Raw genomic sequence first — 22,765 nt, 5'->3', positions numbered from 1 at the left:
GGTAGTACTTTAACAAAGACTAGGGTTAAATCTACAGTGTATTCAATCAAAATACATACATGTACTTGTTTTTAGTTTAGTTACCCTATCGTATTAAACACATAGTGGACACATTAAGAGAGGTGGTACCTATAATTTCCCTCATCGCATTCTTTCAAACAAACTTAACAACAGTCTAAGTCTGGGACATTAAGTGTTTCCAGGCTATCCAAGTCTAAAAAAAAAAGGCCTACGACCACAATCAGACGAGAAAACAAATCAGTGAGCAGTTATTTTCCGGGCTATTTTTGAAAGGCTTAAATTAGAGTTTGGCAGCTAACCGTGATCTTGTGGTAAGCTGATCCTTCAAACAGCAAACGTGATACTGTCTGGGGGGTGGTTCATTCTACTGGAGGGAACAACAACCCAATCCACTGGTTTATCATACCTGTAACATCTCATTTCACAAATAACCTCCAGACAGCTTTTCACTTCACACCTTCAAGTGTAAAAGGAGTTTGCTGCTCTGACTCACTAATTAATTCATGTCACAAAACCAGCAGGCGCCGTGACACAGCACTACATAAAAGAAGTGAATCAGTTTACATGCCACAAGATCGGTGACTTTCAAGAGTCTCCTTCTAGGTTCATGAAACTTTTTGTATACAACGTCATTATTACCTGATCTTATTTTAATTGGATCTTTTAACAAAATATGGGATAAAAAGCTCTTGGGGTTAGATCATGTACGAATGATGCACATCTTGAAATGTTTATGAACCGGACAGGACTCATTTCAAGTAAAGGGCCTTTAAGTGACTTTAAAAAATATAGATTAACAATGTATTCCCTTGACCATACCATAACAACATGATATCCACACTAGGGCTGGGCAATTTGGCGATAAATAAATCTATGTCTATCATATGTATTTTTCTGTATCGCTTTGATGTTGAAAAACTATTGGCCGAACTGCTTTACAGCAATATTTACATAATTTGGACGACGCTCTACGTTCTGATCCTTACGTTATGTCTTGCACTAAAGTTCTTAATAAAATGAGAATGAGATTTGTAAAGTATTTAATTCACACAGGAGTATACACAAATAGGATGTATCATTTCATATATAGACTATTTATTTATTTATTGAATTACAAGAAAACATGCTATATCGTATACTGTTATTTTGTTAGGTCTTTGTTTAGGCTAGTTTGAGTCAAAACATAGCCTGCTTTTGTACAAACAGTTGATTTGTACCACATTCAAATTGAGGCACAATGTATCTGTTATTTCAAGTGCAAATTTGCTGTGACACCAGAGTCTAACATAACACTAACATGCTCACAGAAAAAGAAAACTTAGAAGAATACTTAGTTCAAAGCAAAGGCCAGAGGTATATTTAGTTGGGCATATTAGTAGTTAAAAAAAACAGATAATAGAAGCAGATTGATTACATGTCATACTCTATAACCCCTTTCACACATGCACTGCAAACCTGAAATTATGTAGACATTACCCGGCGGAGCTGTCTGTGAGAACGCAAATGTCGGAGTCAGTTGGATCGGCTATGACCGCTGTGTAATCAACGTCACGTCCTGCCTGCTGCATGCTCTACCCAGGCGCCACCCCGCATCTACACCAAACAAGAGAATTTCCATTAAAGGCTCTGACACACCAAGCCGACGGCCGACCGTCGGCAGAAAAGGCAGTCGGACTGATCAGTCGGCTCCCATCTCAAAAAAGTGCCTAGGAACACACCGAAGCGACGCCGACTTCAGCGTACGTTCTGCGCGTGCGCGAGACGTAATACGTCTCCATAACAGCAGGCACCGCTAATCTGTATCGTCGCCCAAAACCGGAAATGACGGAACATCTCTCTAGACCTAGTAAACATAGAGCACGCTGTCGTCAGTCATTGTTTTCATAGAGTGTGTTGATAGTAGTCAAGAAGGATCGTTGTTGTCATTAATCGCAAGAAAATACGATGGCTAGTAATAAGAAGATACTGGCATTGTCAGCTCTCGGGCTTCTTCTTGTAGAAGAAGCACTTATTCACTAGTCAAGGGCTAGCACTGCCCACTGGCCAATTCAACAAGTCAAATTGGCCAAAATGGATGCCACCGGCTCCTCCTCCTCCGACTGACGACGGCACGGAACACACTGAACAGACTTGAGTCACCGACCTCGCCAGACTGTCCGACGGCTGATAATCGGGTTGGTGTGTCAGAGCCTTAACACAGACAATCTCCTGTTGTGTGCTACAGGTGAAAAGGGGAAATTCGTCAGACATTGTCCAGGGTTCATACGTGAAAACTGTTTATGTATATAGATGATACACCAGAAATACAACGATTAGTACAGTAAACGATTTGACAATTAAGACAAATCCAACTTTTAAAAAAAAAAAATCACTGGTTCCAGCTCCTTAGAGCAAATATTTGCAGGCTTTCTTATAGTTCTCAAACATAGTAAATTTAATATATCTGTATTTTGGACTGTTTGGGAAAACAAATAATTTGAATATGTCAATTTTGGGCTATGGACACCAAACAATTAGAAAATAATTGTCAGTTGTACCCTTGTGTGTTACAGTTGGACAAAACTAATAAGTTACAAGCAAAAATACTGGATAGAGCACTGCATTCCTCCCACAAGATCACAAAGTCTCTGAAAGTGTTTGCTAGGCAGAGGTTTCATACAGTATATACCACAGCCGATAGACTGGTACAATGTGCGTTAATATTCCTGCTTTATATATATATATATATATATATATATATATATATATATATATATATATATATATATATATATATATATATTCCAATATATCCATCAAATTGAACTGGAGATCTAATTTTAAACCTCTTTTTGTGTTTAAAGTTGTAATAAAATCCCCCATCAGTATTTGCTGAAAATGCAACCCACATATACTTTATATCACCTGTGTCTATTGAATTAAGAGATCTACCTCTCTCTCTCTCTCCTCTCACCCCACAGCGACGGACGGGGAAGCAATTTTTGCTGTTTGTTTAGTGAGTGCCTCTGGCGTGGGCTGAGAGGTAAAGCTAACACACAGTATGTTAAGGATGAGGGGAGGACGCAGAGGGATAGACCTGTCTGAGAGGATACCATTGAGTTGCAAATGAGCTTGTAATTAGCCCTTACTCATTTGCCCAGAGGGAATTAGTGTGTGTGTATGTGTCATTGTGTGTTTTTTAACCCATTTTCCTTAAAATAGGGGTCGACGGTGATAAGTAGATAATACTAATTACTTCTCCTCCCAATTGCTTGTTAATTGTGCTTGGTGTGGATTTATGCAGCATGGTAATACCCCCCACCCCCCTCATTCAACACACACACACACACACACACACACACACACACACACACACACACACACACACACACACACACACACACACACACACACACACACACACACACACACACACACACACACACCCTGCTTTGCCTGTTGGCAAAATCAACAGGTCATTTTATTAAGCAGGAGGCTTCTGTTTAAGCCTCTAACTAATTATGCCAAGTGGGGTTCCACCATCTATGTCTCCAGCCAATGAGGTGTGTGTGTGTGTGTGTGTGTGTGTGTGTGTGTGTGTGTGTGTGTGTGTGTGTGTGTATTAAGTTGTAGTACAATTTTAAAATATTCTCTAGTTTGTTCTTAAATTTAAACAGAATACAGTAACCAAACAAATAAACATCCATGGAACTACAGGTTTATATATGCTGAAGACTAAATGTCTAATTAGCACCGAAGGCACTCTTTAACGGTCATTATAGTTAAACCGGAAGTTTGATTCTATAAAATGTTAATCATCCTTTGAGGCACAGAACAACATATCAAGCCATTTTCTTTACTTGTTTACCCTGATCAGAAGCTAAAACCTATGCCAGTACGTATTGGGCAAGAGGCAGGTTGCGAGTGTCCCAATTCATGGACTGGTTCCCCTGATGTGTGCATTTCAAGACCAGATACGTCATAATAGGCCGACAAGACTTGTCTGATGTGAAATGCTGCTACAAAACCAGTTGCCAGTTTCTTTGGAGAACACGACCACTGTACCCTTAGCAGCCCTCAGTGTCTTGTACAGTAATCCATTGTGTGCATCAATTGATTCTCGTCAACTCATGAAGTTAAGAAATATCTCTTGAATATGTCATATTTAATTCCCATGTTTGTTTTCTTCAAAGAAACACTACACTACACAAAAACTACACTAATGAAGAAGCCTCTGCAGGGTATAAATAATGGAAGCTAATAATCTCAACTGTTGCACATAAAATTAGATTCGCTCGACCATTTGAGGTCAGTTAGTTAGTCTTTTACCTGATGAGTTGATGAGAAGCACCTAACACACCAGTAGGTTTGGTCTTATCCGTTTGGGGAAAAGGCGTCGGCTTAGTCTGGCTTTCAGATCTGGTTTGCCGTGTCGTTTGATTCACCACCTTAATTAGGATACAACAAAGACACAAACACCGTTATATGTACAGGCAATTTAGGCTTTCCTGTTCAACTATCCTGCATGTGTTTAGACTGTTTGAGGGAGGGAACTAGAACACTTGAAGGTAACCTCAGAGAACATGTAAACTCCACACAAAAATCCTCCAGCCGTCATTTTTTGTTGGTGGACTATTAATGGCTCATCATATAGCAGCGGTTCAGAGAAACACAGGAGAACACTCCGTGTTGCTGCTGAGGAAGGAATTATTATATAAAGAGATAAAGTTGAAAATCCTGCGTGTTTTCCTTTAAGAATTTCTCTCACCTGATACTTTAAAGGTGGGAGAGAGATGGGGGATGACACGCAGTAAAGGGCCGCAGGTCGGACTCAAACGCGGGCCGCTGCAAAGGCCTCACCATACATGGGGTGCACGCTCTTACTGGGTGAGTTAGAGGCCGCCCCGCCCCTGATAATTTAATGCAAACCTAACGCATGAACAAAACTTATGTAGCAGCTATTTAACAATAATTTAAATAAATCTTTTTGGAAGTTTTTGTTTGATTTGATTTTTTTTCAACAGTATGCTATAAAAGAGAAAACAAAATAAAGAACAAATGGATAAAAACACAAACATAGACAAATCAATCAGACTTCACCAAAGAACAACAAAAGGACCACTCTGAGAAGGATCAGGCGGATCAGGCGGAAGCATAATGCTTATATAGTCCCGCCCCTACTTTACAATATTATATTAGTATGGGAAAAAAATCAAATAGATATGCATAGCCAGCATACAAAAGTGAAGGTCATACAACACTTCAAAGAACATACAAAGAATACAACAATATACACTTACATTACATTTCAATTCTTATATTCAGGTCTCCTCCTCCAGGCTCTGTTTGATTAAAGTTTTAAATTTGACAATGTCCAAAAATTTCAATGATTGTGAATTCAAAAAGAAGATGACTGGTGTGCTCATGATACCCAGCATGATTTATTATCCTGATTGCTCTTTTTTGCATTGTGCAAATCTTTTGTAAGGTGCTCTTGATATAGCAGATAATAATAAGCGTGCAGTACAGAGTATGTAGTGATTTCTGGTTCAAGATTTATCTAGTTTTACTTAATATTCCAATGCCATCTTACTGCACAGATATTTAATGTGGGGCTTCCAGCACAGCTTGTGGTCAAGTACGAGACACAGAAACTAGTTTTCATAACCTATTTACTTTTTTTCATTATCAATTACTATTTTAATATCTGTTTATTGTGCGATTTCCAAATAACATAAATTTAGTTTTGTTCAATTTAAAGATAACTTATTCGAATCAAACCAACGTTTTAATTTGTTCATTTCTTTTGTGACCATTACAAAATGTGCAAGTCATCCCCGCAACAAAAAATATTTGTGTCATCTGCAAAAACAATACATTTTAATACATTTGTTACTTTACAAATATCATAAACCGTTTTGGGCATACATAATTACGTATATTATATATGTATGTATGTATGTATGTATGTATGTATGTATGTGTGTGTGTGTGTGTGTGTGTGTGTGTGTGTGTGTGTGTGTGTTAGGGGATCTACAATCCCATGTATTACTTTCTTTACCAGAGACATAGCAATATCATTACAATCTTTTAAAGTTGAATTCATTCTTTTACTTGCAATATCTATAATTTCTTTATTTTCTACAGTTTCCAAAAATATTGAGTTTGGGTTTCTTTCCACATAGTCAATCTCAGAGCATTTCTTCCCTGTGCTTTTTATATCTTTGGCCAGTTTAGGGCCCACATTAACAAATTGTTGAATCTATCAACCACATCATTCATATTTGTCAATGTCATGTCATTGTCTGAAAAGTGTTCCGGATTGTAATTCAATGTGATTTGAAAGTTAAACAGAGCACCGGTTTTTGGTATCAATTTCAAAATAAAAGTCTACCTGAAATTGTTGCGGATGATTACAGTAGCAGTTAGAGGTGGTGCTATGCTGACAAAAATGATGGTGTGACATACCGTAACGAGAAAACATGTAATTGAAATGGCCTTGATGTTACACATTTATTCACTAAAGCAGGGGGTAAATTATAAATAACAATTGCATGATATGTCAAGATATTCTATTTTACAAAGACATACAGTAAAAGATATGACATATATAGGACACACACACACACACACACACACACACACACACACACACACACACACACACACACACACACACACACACACACACACACACACACACACACACACACACACACACCCTTCTACAAACACATACATAATCTGTTCATCCCATTGCTATTTTATTATTCATCCTGTTCTAACGGTTTGGGAGGGCTTAAGCAGATTTTTGTTCAGTCTGCTCTCAAAGTGTTAAACAGATTGGGTCGGGGGGGGTTTAATGAAGGTGTGTGTGTGTGTGTGTATGTGTGGTGGTCAGTGGTGCGAACTGTCTGAAACTTGAAGGGGTTAGATTAACTATGATCTTCACTGAGCTAATTTCTCCCCTTCTGTGCTAAAAGAGTGTGGCTGACACACACACAATCACACCTACCCCCTTTTTCCATTAGCCCAACAATCCCACCTGGTATTTTAATCTAGATTTAGGATCTAACACATACAGTATTACATGATTGCCTACTGCTTATAAAGTAATTCTATATGCTTTTTATACTCTAAACTCCACTCAACAGCATCTCAGGAACAGATTAGGAAAGCGTCCTCCATGACTCGGGCTGGAAGGATTAGTCCACTATTTGACTGAAAATTATTTTTTGTCAATTTCTAATAAATTGCTTAAAGTAATTTATCTAGTAGTCTATATATTTGCTTATAACCTGTCCAGATGAAAATTAACTCATTAGCCAACATTGGTATATTTACATTGAGGTGGGAACTGAAAATGTTGATTAATGTATCCTGAATATAAATGAATGAATAAACAAACAAACAAATACATTTCAGCTGCTCAGATGAGATTTTTTTTTTCTTTTCTCTCTCTTATATTATTGTAAATTAAATTTGGATTTTGGGCTGCTGGTTGGATACTTTTGTTTTACATTGTTGTAACTTGTAATGTTTGTCAGAAAACAACGTATATATATTATGGACTAAACAATGAGGAAAATCATTTTACAAAGTGATACAAAATTTGGTTAATAAATATATTAGTTACATCCCTGACAAAACAATGTAAAACTGAGACTATATATAATTTTCTTGTTTGAAACTGTTAAGGGTTATTTCTAACTGTGGTATTGGCTAAATGTCATAATTGGCAATTAGGCAAAAAGCTGTCAGATGAATTATCTGTCATAATTACAATGTTGAGAAAAAATTCTATCTTAAAACTCTTTTGGGGTAAAACTTGCTTCATGAAGCTGAACAACCTTTTCTATTGCTTAAATACTGAAAACAATTTGAAATATTTAATTGCACATGCTTTAGATCCTTTTAGGAACCAACTTGATGCATCTTCCTATCAGTAAATATTTAAATCAGAAAACATTTTATTCTGACAAATACAACCGATGTGTGAGTAAAGGTCTTAAAATGACTTCTAATTTGGTTCTCATATGGACTTCACATTTTAATATTTTTTTTTCTAATTAAGCATACACAAATTGGGACTCCTGATGTTCACACTCAGTGTCTGGCAGGCTCAACATTTTATTCTAGACAGATTTTTAGAAGGATTTTAAGCCACTTTGCCTTATTTTAAACCAGATGATCCTTCACCTGACTGCAACCTTTATTCAAAGCCTCATATTCACTCCAGGGTTTAATCTATGTCTGCCTTCAGAGGCGTTTATTGTTGACTTTAAGTGAAATTGTTAATTCAATATCTATAACTTAACATGCTTTATTCAGGCTTTGGTCCACTGATGCTTGGCAAAAGTCATATAAATATATTTCCTTTAAGCTATGATGTGCAAATGAAGTGCAACATGTTTGCATTATAGTTGACAGATGCTTACAGGATCCTTAACCTGATTAACAAGGAAATGATCCTAACATTATTATGGTACTGAGATCAGAAGGATTGAACCGGGCAGCAGATCATTAATTCCCTGTCCTGGAGTTGCTCCGCCATACATCGATGTCTAGGGGCGTTTTTATTATGTCTTGGCCTGGCAAGAGGTTGATGAGGATAATCTTTAGGTGCAACCATGTCTGTTTTAATTACATAGTTAATGTTATAATTAGTTGCTCGGGGATAACTAAAGCTTTGTGACCCGACTACCTCTCGTCCAAATGTCCAGACACTGTGATACCGATTTTCATGACCATGGGCACCGCAATTTAATTTTGCATTTAAGTGTGTGGCAGAGTAACTGTTCCATATTACGCCTTTAAAGTTTTCACTAATCAATAAAAGCAAAAATGACCCAATTTCTTGGGAATTTGCTTACATTTTCTTGGGTTTGGTCAAAAAAATTAGTTATTTTCTGTAGCACGCAACATCTCACTCCATATTTACTTCCCTCATCATCTCCTCCTGAGGCAAGGCTCCACCAGATCCATCCTATCAAATAACCATATCCTCGCTTGTTTGCTAACTGCAGTAATCCTGGCAGTCAATGTATCCTCAGGCTAAGCCAAACAAGCTGATCTGCCAGTCACCTCTGTACACACTACCCCCCACTAAGAGGCTAATGGCCGGGATGTTTAATCCTTCTCAAAACAACTACAGAGATGCTAATTGTATCTAGCTATAAATACAAGTTGACTCCTTGTCCTCTTTCTTTATTTGGCACTACCCTGGAAACCTGGAGCCGCCGTCGTGCATACCGGCTTCTCTGAAACATCTCCCCAAATACCAGGAAAGACACCGTTTTATAACAGAGGCAGCGGATAGATGCTGCGAGTGTCAATAAACCTGCCTTCATTTAAAAAAGGCAGTGAGCGCACGGAGCGTTACCCACGGTTGGATACATAATTTCATGCGCCTTGTGAACATTTCATAGCTTCTTCGGTGAGCTACTGAGAAGCAACTAGCCGAGATGTTCCCACTGCCGATGTTCACACCGGATCAGGTCGCTCGGGTGTGCGAAAACTTGGAGGAGACCGGGGACATCGAGCGCCTCGGCAGGTTCCTCTGGTCCCTGCCAGCCGCCGTCCCTGGCTCTGCCGGGGAAGCGCTGAACCGACATGAGTCGGTGATGCGAGCGAGAGCGCTGGTCGCCTTCCACGGGGGAAACTTTGAGGGTCTTTACCAGATCCTCCAGAGCCACAGGTTTACGCGCGAGTCGCACGCCAAGCTTCAAGACCTGTGGCTGGACGCGCACTACCGAGAGGCGGAGAGGCTCCGAGGGCGGCCGCTGGGCCCAGTGGAGAAGTACCGGATCCGCAAGAAGTTCCCCCTGCCCCGAACCATCTGGGACGGCGAGCAGAAGACGCATTGCTTTAAGGTAAACACAATGTCGCGACACGTGCTGTGGTGCTATAATTTAACCCACATGGCTGCTTGTGAAAGTTTGATGTAGTGGGACCCTGGTACAACACACGTGTTCCATCGTTTTGGGGCGAAAATGTAATCGATCAGGCGTTGATACGGGCCCCATACCATGCATTTAGATTATGTGAAACTGCATCTTAACTTTGGAAACTTGACCACCAGTTGCTTTTTTGCAAAAGTGCTGTTTAACCTGCTGTATTAAGCAGCCTGGTATTTGAGCTCTTAAGATGATAATCGTCAGAGCTGTGGTTATCCTTCTGCCGTGAAGACTAAACTACTTGAGACGTGGTGGACTGTTGCAAGATCAGAGATCAATATTTTCTGAGCCAGACATCCATGCTTTGACAAACTGTTAAACAATGTCAGACAAATTGATTATGGCTCCAAAAGATGACCAAACTAGTAGTTTTAGCATTGATTCTTGTGCATCTTGTCCATTCAGTGTTTTTTTCTTTTTTTTCATTCTCATATTTGTCTCATATATGATATAGGCTATAGTCATATTTTTGAAAGAACTTTACAAATTATGTCATACTTATTTTATTTATCTGTATGTCTAATATGTTTTTGTTTTAAAATCGTCACTTAAGCACAAATTTCTTTTTATAATCTATTTTCTTGCTGTAACATTTACTGTGTGCAACTGCATTGTTTTCCCCAAAGGGCCCATTAAAGTTGAATCTAATTTAATTTAGTTAGTATCTACTTCTTTCAAATGCGAACTCCACTTTACCTGGCTATGAGCACAGACCTGCAAGAGTCTAAATCAGCCCTCTATCTGCTATCCAGGAGCCAATATAGAGGCATTTATTCCATGTTTCCATTCCATTTATTCCAAGAGCAACAGTTGCGGTGCATAACCTCAGACTACTGGTGCAAGCACCATGTGTATACAAAATAAATTCAGAAACATTTAAGTTTTTCAGTGTCATGAGATCATTAGTGTTTTTTTTGGAAGCAGGCATATTGTATGTTTTCCCTTAAAGTTATGATGACACCGCTACATTTCACAAGCGAGGAATACACTTAAAGGATTCAAAGATTAAGATAATGAAATAGTGTATGTGAGAAGGCAAAAAAGCATGTACCTTGCCTCTTGGGTATGTGTGTTTATGTGTGTGATCTCCCTCATGTGGCAGGGTTAAGTATTGTTCATATGAGTAGTTAATCTTTAATGCCAAACCTCCGGAGGGATAGTCTCTATAACTGCCTATTAAGCCCCTTAACATGATCCAATTTAGTGGCTATAAGTTCTTATGTATACTTCTAATGTAGAATCATCTACTGTATTCATAAATCCAGTCTAATGCGATTATACTGAGCATCATATGAGAGTGATACGATTATTGTGGTTAAAGAGGATATCAAAACACCATATGGTGTCTTTTCAAAGTGCTATTCAATGCTAATAAAGTATTGTACTGTGTATTGTCTGCTTAACAGGGGTAATACAACATATGCATAAATATTCCATATATTCTGTGTGTTCTCCAGGAAAGAACTCGCAGTTTATTGAGAGAGTGGTACCTGCAAGACCCCTACCCCAACCCGTCCAGGAAACGCCACTTGGCACAGGCCACGGGGCTCACACCCACACAGGTCGGCAACTGGTTCAAGAACCGCCGTCAAAGAGACCGTGCTGCATCTGCAAAGAACAGGTGTGTGAAGAATTACAAGATTATGCTGATTATTAATAAAAAGGAGAAAAGATAAAGAAAATCGGGCACGTGGCAAATCTAAATTTGCTGTTACGGTTATAGATTCAATTTGTGAATTGAGAACCAGACCTAATTGCCCTTTGGTGAAATAGGTTATATTTTGTTAAAAAGCAAAAAAACGATATTTTTGCCGCTTTGCTACATGTAAAAATAAAAAAATCTAATCTGGGACCCCACTCTCATTTCTCCCTCCACCCAGAATGCAGCAGGATCCTTCCCTCCTGCCCTCTGGGAGCTCACCTGATGGCTCCCTTCAGGACCGCTGTCATCACCCCCACTTGTTGCCTCCCTCCCCTCGCCACCTAGGCAGCCCGGAGGCCAGCGACTGTAGCACAGAGAACGAGCGCAGAGGAACAGGAGCCTCCACCCCAGAGATCTCCGTCAGCAGCGACAGCGAGTTTGAGTCTTGAGATGATCAAGACTCTCGCTCTCTGCAGAGACGAGAGCAGCGTCTATCATCAGACTCAGATAAGGACACCTGAACTGTCTGTGGCTGTGGACCCACTGGAGGTGTTCTCAGTGAGAGGACGGTCAAGCCACTGGATGTGGCTGTGAGTGGACATTATAAGGCAATGATATGCAAAAAAACAAAACCATGCACTTCAAAAAAGCACATGACCTCGACTGTTAAATGAATTAGTTTACTGCCGACCATGATAATGTGAATATTAATATGTCAAGTTTTGATACCGTTTCAGAAAATATTTTTTGATAGATCATTTTTTAATAGTCATTATCTAAGTTACATAATTCATTTGTATGGAAATTGTGAGGACACAACGAACAATGCCTTGAGTAGGCCATTTTCTATGTAACTACATCTACATGCACATTAATAACTTGATTAACTTCATATTACAGCAATATGCCAACTTTGTAAAGTGCCATGCAAGCAATTAAACATTAAATTACGGTATAGGCATAACCTAGATTTTTGCTCCATCACTCAATGTATCTGATCAAGAACTTAAACAGTTTGAATAGATGTCCAAAACACACCTTTTAATGGCACTAGTAAAAGGCAAACAATGTAAACCTTTAACAATTGCATTATCATAACCGTAACACTGTTATTCAGAGTGATCAGGTTATAATGTGCATGTAAACAGTGACTGACCAGTTAAAATCATTTCACTGCCTTAAAAAGGAACTAAGGGCATCAGTATTTTACAATGCAAAAACAAATAACATAAGACAGACTTTATGTAACTAATGATGCAAATGTCCTGCTTAAAATACAATGAATTTTGTTACCAGCTGTGTTTTACCTGTTCACTTTTCTTTTGGTTACTGTTTAAAATATGTAGGGTTTTTGTAAACGCTCCTGAGCTGCTGTAATAAATTCCTGCAGGAGCAGAAACAGAAAAGATGAGACAGCAAGAATGTAAAGCACTAATCGGTCTTAACTCAATGTGCCTATTGCATTTGAGAAAAGTGAGACCTAGTTGGATATGATTGGGTGTCCTCATGTCAGAACGACACACTCATAGGCCTACTGTTTGCTGTCTTTCTTACAACCGTCATTTCTCACAACACATTACTGCATTTCAATGAAAATATGTAATTTGTAAATGTTTAATGTAAATAAATGAACCTATTTTTATCCAAAGTAATACTGACTAACTGTATTTATAAGTTCAAAACTGTATTAATGCAGCAGAGCAATGAAATGTGATAGAACTTGTATTATGGGCCACATACAGTCCATACAGTACAATGTTGCCTTCACTTTAACTGAGAGAGAATCCCCAAATTGGGTCGATGAACATAAGGGCCACATAGCATAGGGTAGAAAGCACAATCGTGGGGTGACCTCTAGCTCACCCAGTAGAGTGTGCGCCCCATTTTAAGTATTTTTGGAGTTTGTTATTGTTGAAAAATTGCATTATTGAAATTGCATTATGTTTCACTGGAAAAGTGTTTTTTTTTATTTATGTTTTGAGATTTAGTGTAAATCCTAACATGTCACTCACCTACAGTTTAAAGTTGCAAGGGGTGTTATGGTTTTGTTGTTGATTATGTTGTCACCAAGTCCACTGAAGGTAAGCAATGACAACAAAGAACACAATCTGTGTCAATTCAGATCAAAATAAATCCTGGGTCTGAACTTACATTTCCATTAAATAACACAAGCTAAGACAAAAGCAGAGCTACAATTGCAAATACTCTAATTACAAACAGTAATGGCACACCTGAACTGAAACTGAGTACATACAAAACTAGTGAATAATGACAGCCAGTAAAAAAGGTCTATTCCATTTTAGTTTCAATCCACATATGCCCTAGTTGTTAAGGCCCACATGTTAGCAAACGATGCACAAATCCAGCAGACAAAGAGCAACACTGGTATTCAGTTTTTGGCCACCTCATGAATGTGAGACCAATATTCACCCTACTTTTAGCTCTGTTTAAGTCTCCTTCAAGTATCGGGCTCCTTTGCTGCTAGTTTAAATGATTGAATATGTTCAGCGGCAAATTTAACAGCTAACTTTGTTGTAGGGTAACGTTAGAGTAACGTTGCAGTGGTTTTATCAGAGCTTTTCACTGAGTAAGACTTTAGCACTAACGTTAGTTTATTTCTTGTGTAAGTTTTCACATTTAAAACTTTTGCACTGATGATTAGCATACAAGTTAGCCTCCTGAGCTAATGCTGCAAACTACTGTCACGTCACTAGCATGTTTTTCTTATGAATAACATTCAAGCCACACTAAAAAATAAAAACACATACCCATGTTTTGAGGACATTTCCAGGGTTTTCAAAATATTCGTCAACCCAGCTTGAACGTAAAAATGTTGTTTCTGCTGCACAGTGGAGAGGATTTTTAACAGTGTTTACTAGTTGCAACCGGTTGCATCTGTTTACTCACAACTGTTTATTAAACAAAAAAAAGATGGCGGCCGGAAGTGACATATAGCTTCTTGCTCTTTTTGAAGGCCAGGGGGCAGAAACACAATTGGTTGTCTTTATTAATACCGTCATAGAGTAATAAAAAATTGAAGTAATTCAAAATACAAAAAAACTTAAAAGTGCAAGGACAATTAAAAATAAAAATGACAAGTAAAAAAATATGTATAATTCCATAGGCTATAGGCCTATGTAGAAATAACTTACGGAACTAAAGAAGACAACATATTTTAATTAGTTTTATAATTTCATCACATCAAAATGAAAGAAAATAAGTATATACATTTCTTCTGTAGTGTTCTTATGCTTGTGTGGAACTTTTCAAAAAAGCAAGTTTAATGGTATTATCCACCAAATATGATCATTTCCAGTATTATATGGTCAACATAGTAAACATAAGTGGGGAATGTCTCCCCATAAGTGGGCAGAGTAGGGACATTTACATAATAAATGGAACAAATGTTCTTTTTTTGTTGCAAAATGAGCAGTCAACAAGGAAATGTCAACATTAAAAAAATATTTGTAAATGCCTCTTTCAAAAAAACACTGCCTGTTTCCCTCAAAGAAGTGTGTAGCAGGTCCTCCCCCTCTTCTCTGACCACAGAAAATGTGCGATCATACATTTAGCAATCCCGCCCACACTGGGAGGAGTAGCAAGACTTCTGCTTACCTGTCAGTTGTAGTCACTGTTAAATCCATGCGTAATATTCTTGAATTTGTCATTTGTTAGTCAGACCCCTGTACTGACAGAGGGGAGAATCTTCATTGCTTAAGCATGGACAGCGCCGGGAGAAAAGTGGTGGTCTGTGACAATGGGACAGGGGTAAGTCACAGCCTTAACTGCACTGGTTATTGTCTTTTTTTTCCCCAGTAAATTTTAAGCTTGTATTATTATTATTGTGTTATCTTCAACCTGTCACACTGTTTTTTATGCAACCTGCACCAGCTGTGTGAAACATGTGTTTTATTTTAAAGTGGTTACTCTAAAAAGTTAAAAGTGAGCTTCTGGATCATGTGTAGTGTTTAACATCTTAAGGGTGTGAATCTGTGTGCATACTGCAGCCTGATCTATATCTGTCTCGACTTGTCACTCTGCCTCTAATGTGCACACACACACAGCCATAAATGGTTGTGATGCTTTGAAATGAGCAACTATTGGATGAAAATAAGGAAGAGAGATTTGAGATACTGAAACGTCAGGAGTGGCTCAATACTGTGTTGTAGCATGCAAATGTTGATATATGTTAGGACAAACATGAGTTATGAACCATACCTGCAGTCAGAATCCTTAGCTATTTGCCTCTGCTTGGAATGCATTGCATCCCTCCAGGCTAAAGAATGTGTCTATGGCCACAAAGACAAGTTGAGACACTACAGTATGCAGGGGAGCAGCAGTGAAATGCAGGCCATTTAAAAGCAATGTAGCAACATGTATTTCCCTTTGCTTGCCAAATTAATTATTACACATGCTTTTGCAAAAGTTAATGAAATTTCACTTGCATTGCCTGATAAATAATCTAGTAAATGCATAACGATAATACACTCTGGGACAGTTTCCTGCAGTTTAAGTCCAGTGCCGGATTAAACTGAATGAAACTGATTTATGAATTGGAATTATCCATTACAAAAGGCTTTAGTGCGGGAGTACAAAAGTGCGGCATCCCATGGGGACTTGAGATGCACCCAATCATTAAATGGCTTGTTGATTCTCCTGTGAGAGGATTTGTGTCCAGGATTTATGCTAAACTGATGCAAGTATCTGTAGGAGAACTCCCAATAGTAAAGAAATGGGAGCGAGAGCTGAGCTCGGAGGGGAAAGTAATTAATTGGGAGACAGTTTGGGACAACATTTCCCACTGTTCCAAGAATCCAAATCACCAGCAGATCCACTTCAACATATGTCATAGGACTTATTGGACTCAAAAGAGATACGTATCTACATGAGTTTTGGAATAAAACAACATCAATAATATCTGATGTGCCAGGATGTCGACTTCCTACTGACCCAATTGTTTTGTTACTTAATGACAACTCTAAATTACACCTACTTGGGAGACTACTTGGAAGATTTGGCTAGCCGGGTCAACTGCAACCAAAAGAATGATAGCTCAGCGCTGGCTCCCCCCCGCCCACACGCTTTGTGTAAAACAGTGGCTGGCGTATTTTCCGGACATAGTTATGCTTGAGCTCTCTACAGCAAGGATTAACAAAGCCAAATCATCAATAATAGACCTATGGAAAAACGCAGCAGCACAAGTATCAGTCCTAATGACCTCAGCGTCACAAGAATTAGAGGAAAGTGACTAGGCAAGGTGTGATTTCTTTTTCTTTTTTTTTTGTTTATTTGTTTGTTTTTGTTTTCTCAAGGCCACAGAGGGTGGGGCGTGGGAGAGCGTTGTTGTTCTTGTTCAGTTGTATTTGTCTATTCTGTATGTTCGAAAAAATATAAAAATAATAATAAAAAGTTAGGGATATACTTATAGTTTTAGTCAATACATGAAAATGAGAACTTTATTCACACACACAGACAATATATATACTAAAATGTTTCACTCTCACATCCCTCCCCCAGTTTGTCAAGTGTGGTTTTGCTGGATCCAACTTCCCCGATCACATCTTCCCTGCCATGGTGGGTCGACCACTCATACGATCAACCACCAAAGTGGGCAACATTGAGATAAAGGTGAGATTACTTTGAATAAACTGGTTTGTTATAGCATGTAACTGGTTTTGACTTGAGATAAACAACAACAGGATGATAAGAGGGATGTAAAAGCGATAAAACTATCTGTCACTTATTAACACCAACTCTCATCCAGCCTCTAATAACAAAAACGGTTTATGTGGGTGGATTCTATTTAAAGCAAAGGGTAATGGCTGTCTGGTAAGTCTGTAAGACTGTAAGACTTGTTAAGCTAATTAAACACCTAACTTACCTCCTCTCCTCCAGCTCTTCTTACCTCTCAGCTCATACGTATCAGTATGAGCTGAGAGTGTAGGGCCTACACCTGTCAGCTGCCTAAGCATATCCTTAGGTAACATGAAGTTGTGCAAATCGTTCAGACTTTTACTCTTGTAATCCTCACAGGATTGCACAGTCTGGTTATTCTTTGATCATATATCACCTGATTTAAATATTATATTTTGATATAGTTCTTGTAAGGCTGCTTGTGTTAAGACAATAATTATCATTAGTGTAATGTATCATTAGTAAAAAGCATTATTTTGGTATCTATGCCAAAATTAAGGTATCATATGCATATACATGCACCGGGATTGGAATTTTTGAAAATAAATACCCAGTCCTCATCCTTTTTGAACAAAGCAATTCAGACTAACTGTAGCATCACTTGTAGCATCACTCAAAAATTAAAAAAGACAGAAAAGAGAAAGGGAATGCTTTAAATGTCCCCCTTTACATAAGAAAGGAACATTTCCTCATCCTGTATTTATAAATTGACGGACATTTTACAGATTGCTGAATTGTTTCTCTCCCACCAGGACCTGATGGTGGGTGATGAGGCCAGTGAATGCCGCTCCATGCTGGAGGTCTCCTACCCCATGGAGAATGGTATGGTGCGCTCCTGGGAAGACATGCTCCACCTGTGGGACTACACCTTTGGTCCCGACCGCCTGGACCTCAACCCATCAGAGTGCAAGGTAGAACACAGCTGGACAGATGTTGCAGGAGTTTCTTTGCTAAATGTTTGTGTTGCTAAATGTTGTTTGCATCTGTTATGGGGATTTGCAAGAAGCCCACAATGTCAACCTTTCAAAATGAAGCTCAGCAACATATATAACTATTGTAACACCACATGAAGTAACAAAAAAATACTAAAACAGACCTTATTGTAATTAATTCTACATCTGTATGTTCTGAATACCAGCATTATCCTCTCTGTCTGTAACCTACAATAATTAAAAAATATATATAAACGTTTTATACCATGCCTGGAAAAACACTGCACATAATAAGCCTTTTTAAAAACATTCACAGTTTTTATTTCATTTTTTACTTCTTCAAGATCTTGCTGACTGAGCCGCCTATGAACCCCACCAAGAACCGGGAGAAGATCACAGAGGTCATGTTTGAGAAGTACAAGTTCCACGGCATTTATGTGGCAATTCAGGCTGTGCTCACTCTGTATGCTCAAGGTAAGACATCACAACTCAGTGGGAAATGAATATGTAATGGATTCAATCCTTTGTTCATTTTAACTTTTTGACCTCCTCAATAGCATTTAAAGCTACAGACAGAAATGGCACGTCCTAAGGAAAGCTCATTGTGGGACTGGCTCTGGTGGCTGTAATTCTGCACCAAGGCTGAATTTTGGGAAAGAGACTTCAGATACAGTATTAGGGGACCACTAAGGTCTATATAAAAGAGACTTCAGATAAAGTATTAGGGGACCACTAAGGCCTATATAAAAGAGACTTCAGATAAAGTATTAGGGGACCACTAAGGCCTATATAAAAGCATCCAAAGAGCACCATGTCATAGGACCTTTAAAGACACAAGAAATCAAATCAAAATCAAACCTCCAGGATTATTGGAATTCTTTCATAAATAAAATACTGTATAATAATATTTAATATTATACATATTTTATTTTGTTATATATACTATCTATGTACAGTAGGTTGTACATTTTATTCTACACTTGTATACACACTTACTTTCTTTTCATTCCTGTAAGTACATTTTTTTTCAGTAGTTGTTCTGGCATTTTTATCTTATCTATCTTATTTAATTTTTTATTTCATTGTTTAATTTTATTGTATTTTATTTTATATCTTATTCATCCATCCATCCATCCATCCGTATTGTCTGTGTGTGTGTGTATGTGTGTGTGTGTGTGTGTGTGTGTGTGTGTGTGAGTGAGTATGTGTGTATGTCCTTGTAACTTGCTGCTTGTAACAGAGTAATTTCCCAATTTGGGATTAATAAAGTCTATCTATCTATCTATCTATCTATCTATTTATCTATCTATCTATCTATCTATCTATCTATCTATCTATCTATCTATCTATCTATCTATCTATCTATCTATCTATCTATCTATCTATGTTTTGGGATTCAATCTTGTTTACAGGTTTGCTGACCGGCGTGGTCCTCGACTCAGGGGATGGTGTCACCCACATCTGTCCGGTATATGAGGGCTTTTCTTTACCCCACCTCACACGCAGGCTGGACATTGCAGGACGTGACATCACACGCTACCTTATTAAGGTGAGCTGGGAGACGCTCAGTTCAGTGTTTGGGACGTAGGGTCTGAATATTGCAAGTGGAAAAAAATTAGGAAAATGAGACAAACTGTGAAAATACTAGTAATATTAGTAAAAATATTAGTAAATTATGTTGGTAAACATGCATACAAGAAAAAAAAAGGACAAAAACACTCACCTTTTATCTCACGGCCATCAGCTCCTGCTTCTCCGCGGTTACGTCTTCAACCAAACGGCCGACTTTGAGACTGTGCGCATGCTGAAGGAGAAGCTCTGCTATGTCGGATACAACATTGAGCAGGAGCAGCGGCTGGCCACAGAGACCACCTTCCTGGTGGAGGAGTTCACGGCATGTGACATATCTCTATGTTAAAAACTGATATCATAAAGTCTGTGGTTCAACATTTTGGGAAATATGCCTATTTGTTTTCCTGCCAAGAGTTAGATGAGAAGATCAATACCACTCATGTATCTGAAAGAGATCTCCAATTTTGATCAAAATCGAAATTTTGAGCATATGAAACACTTCATTCCCTGCACTCTGGTGAATTGTTCTGCAACAATTTGAGCCTTTTCTGCATCAAGTTATGGTGCAAATGTCTTTATTTATATAAAGGAATTTATAATAGAGTTTTGGGGTGGGTTGCACTGTCCAGTTTTAATTACGCCTATAATTGTGGCACACTGCAATGCACAATGCTACCATGTTGTCCATCCGCAAAACTCAAATCGTTGCCTTTGTGTGGTGCAGCTCCCTGATGGCCGGCAGGTGAAGGTGGGTGGAGAGAGGTTCGGGGCCCCTGAAGCTCTCTTCCAGCCTCATCTCATCAACGTGGAGGGAGCGGGAGTGGCTGAGCTGCTGTTTAACACCATCCAAGCTGCAGACATTGACCTCAGGTCTGAGTCTCCTCACCGCTGTCTGTAATAATGCCCTACAGAAGATAAACAGAGGATGGAGACAAACAAAGCATTGCTTTTAGCCCATCTACCGTGTGTTTTTCTGTGCAGGGCAGACTTCTATAAGCACATTGTTCTGTCCGGAGGGACCACCATGTACCCCGGACTTCCATCCAGGCTAGAAAGAGAGATCAAGCAGCTCTACCTGGAGAGGGTGCTGGATGGAGACACTCAGAAACTATCAGTAAGAACTTCAATATTCACTCACAGTATTTCTGCTTTTCTGGAGAATAATACAATGGGATACAGCTTTTTTTTTTTTTTTAAACACAGCAGTTTTCCAACTGTTTAAATATTGTTTATAAATATATCAACAATGTTCTCATAAGACATTTCCATTAATTTAATAAATGTTACTTAGCATTGATATAATAGTTACTCTTTTTGGAATAATAAATGCATTTGACAAAACAATCTTAGCCCGAGGTCCATTTACTCGCTTGTTGTGGAGCTTTCAACCATATCACAAGGTCATTAAGACGAAGACTGACAGTAAGTGGGCCTTGAGCTGAGCTTGTTTTGTTACTGTTGTTTCCAAAGGCAAGAATAAACTGTCAATCCTTACACTATTTGTACTATTAATTACAAAAAGGTTCACAATGAGGAAATGTCAGCCATTTACAATGCTCACCATTAATCCAAACCCAATATTATACGGCAATATTTGTTGCATTTATTGCAACAACAAAAAAAACTTATATTGAGAATATATTTTGTTATTAGGATTATTGTGACGGTTATTTTAAAATAAGTTTTCCTACTGCAGTTGTAGGAGCGGTTTCATCTGGTGCTCTAACACACATAGAGAGACAGAGAGCATCAAACCATGGACATGTAGAGTACATGTGATCGGGCCTTTTCTGTGGTGGCTCCAAGGCTCTGGAACTCTCTCCCTTTAGCCTTGAGAGCCTTGGAGTCTGTGGAAGCTTTTAGAATTACACCTAAAGACACATCTTTTTAGACAAGCATTTAATTAGCCATGTGGTTTTATATTTTATGTGTTGTTGTTTTTATTTGTTTTACTGTAAAGCACTTTGTGACCCCTCTTGTCTGTGAAAGGTGCTATATAAATAAAGTTGACTTACTTGCTAAAAAGTTTACACTGTGTTTCAATCACCTGTTCTCTCTTGTTTCTTCACCCGTGCAGAAGTTTAAGATCCGCATGGAGGACCCTCCCCGGCGTAAACACATGGTGTTCATGGGCGGCGCGGTGCTGGCCAACATCATGAAAGACAAGGAGTCCTTCTGGCTGAGCAGGGCAGAGTACGAGGAAAAAGGCCTGGGCGTGCTGCAAAAACTGGGAGTTGGAGTCAGATAAAACAGAAAACAACATCACCTAGATGTTTCAATTTTTGTATCAACTTCTCACTTAATAGCCTGGCATGCTGGATGAAAAAGCTTGTTCTCAATGTACCTTTATGACTGCTGGTGCTGATTAATCAATTTGTCCAAATTTTTTTGATTGACATTTATCAAGTTTGTAAAGTAAATGTATTTGAGTTTTGGACTGTTTTGTGACAGAACAAAATGTAATGGGTATTTTTTTAAACAATTGCTTGATTAACAAATATTTGACAGATGAAATAGTATTACAAATAACAGTTAGTTGCAGCCTTATAGTCCCTGCTGAGATGGCGCTTTATAAACATCAGAATGCAACCCCCAGAAACCTTTGCTCTCCTACACGTACAGCAAGTCTCAGGTATCCATCCGTTCATTTGTTACTTCCAAAACAACTGACCATGAGATGGGCAGCACTCTAGGCTTCTGAACGGCTCGTTCATCTTTAACCATGAATATGTTCAGGACACACTGAACACATGCAGCATATGAAACTTTAATAAACTTTTTTTTATACAGTGTGACTACTAAATCAGCAATTCGAGTGTTGTTTTCTGTCATTTCAAATGCAACCTCATGCAAGGTTCACAATGTGACACAATGTATAACTTCTCGTGAGTGAAATTCTGTCTATAAATAAATAAAAAATATTTATTACATCCAATGAGACAGTCTGCTTTGTAAAAGGCTGCTGTAAA

The 22,765-nt window shown here is 38.5% G+C and overlaps 2 protein-coding genes across 2 annotated transcripts; both read left to right on the top strand.

Annotated features, from left to right (window-relative positions):
• The first annotated feature begins 9,398 nt into the window (after nucleotides 1–9,398).
• Nucleotides 9,399–12,997, top strand: six7 (SIX homeobox 7). Its single transcript, XM_028563883.1, has 3 exons — nucleotides 9,399–9,872; nucleotides 11,414–11,577; nucleotides 11,837–12,997. Exons 1-3 carry the CDS (start codon nucleotides 9,465–9,467, stop codon nucleotides 12,045–12,047), a joined length of 783 nt encoding a protein of 260 aa, XP_028419684.1. The 5' UTR covers nucleotides 9,399–9,464; the 3' UTR covers nucleotides 12,048–12,997.
• Nucleotides 12,998–15,202: 2,205 nt separating this feature from the next.
• Nucleotides 15,203–22,680, top strand: zgc:101810 (actin-related protein 2). Its single transcript, XM_028564697.1, has 9 exons — nucleotides 15,203–15,366; nucleotides 17,116–17,226; nucleotides 18,045–18,203; nucleotides 18,569–18,698; nucleotides 19,637–19,773; nucleotides 19,969–20,118; nucleotides 20,521–20,666; nucleotides 20,778–20,910; nucleotides 21,874–22,680. Exons 1-9 carry the CDS (start codon nucleotides 15,319–15,321, stop codon nucleotides 22,042–22,044), a joined length of 1,185 nt encoding a protein of 394 aa, XP_028420498.1. The 5' UTR covers nucleotides 15,203–15,318; the 3' UTR covers nucleotides 22,045–22,680.
• Nucleotides 22,681–22,765: the final 85 nt, after the last annotated feature.

The sequence above is a fragment of the Perca flavescens genome, chromosome 19 (assembly GCF_004354835.1).
Source record: "Perca flavescens isolate YP-PL-M2 chromosome 19, PFLA_1.0, whole genome shotgun sequence".
Lineage (NCBI taxonomy): Eukaryota > Metazoa > Chordata > Actinopteri > Perciformes > Percidae > Perca > Perca flavescens.
Note: the sequence above shows the minus strand (reverse complement) of the source record. Positions and strands in the feature narration are given on the sequence as shown.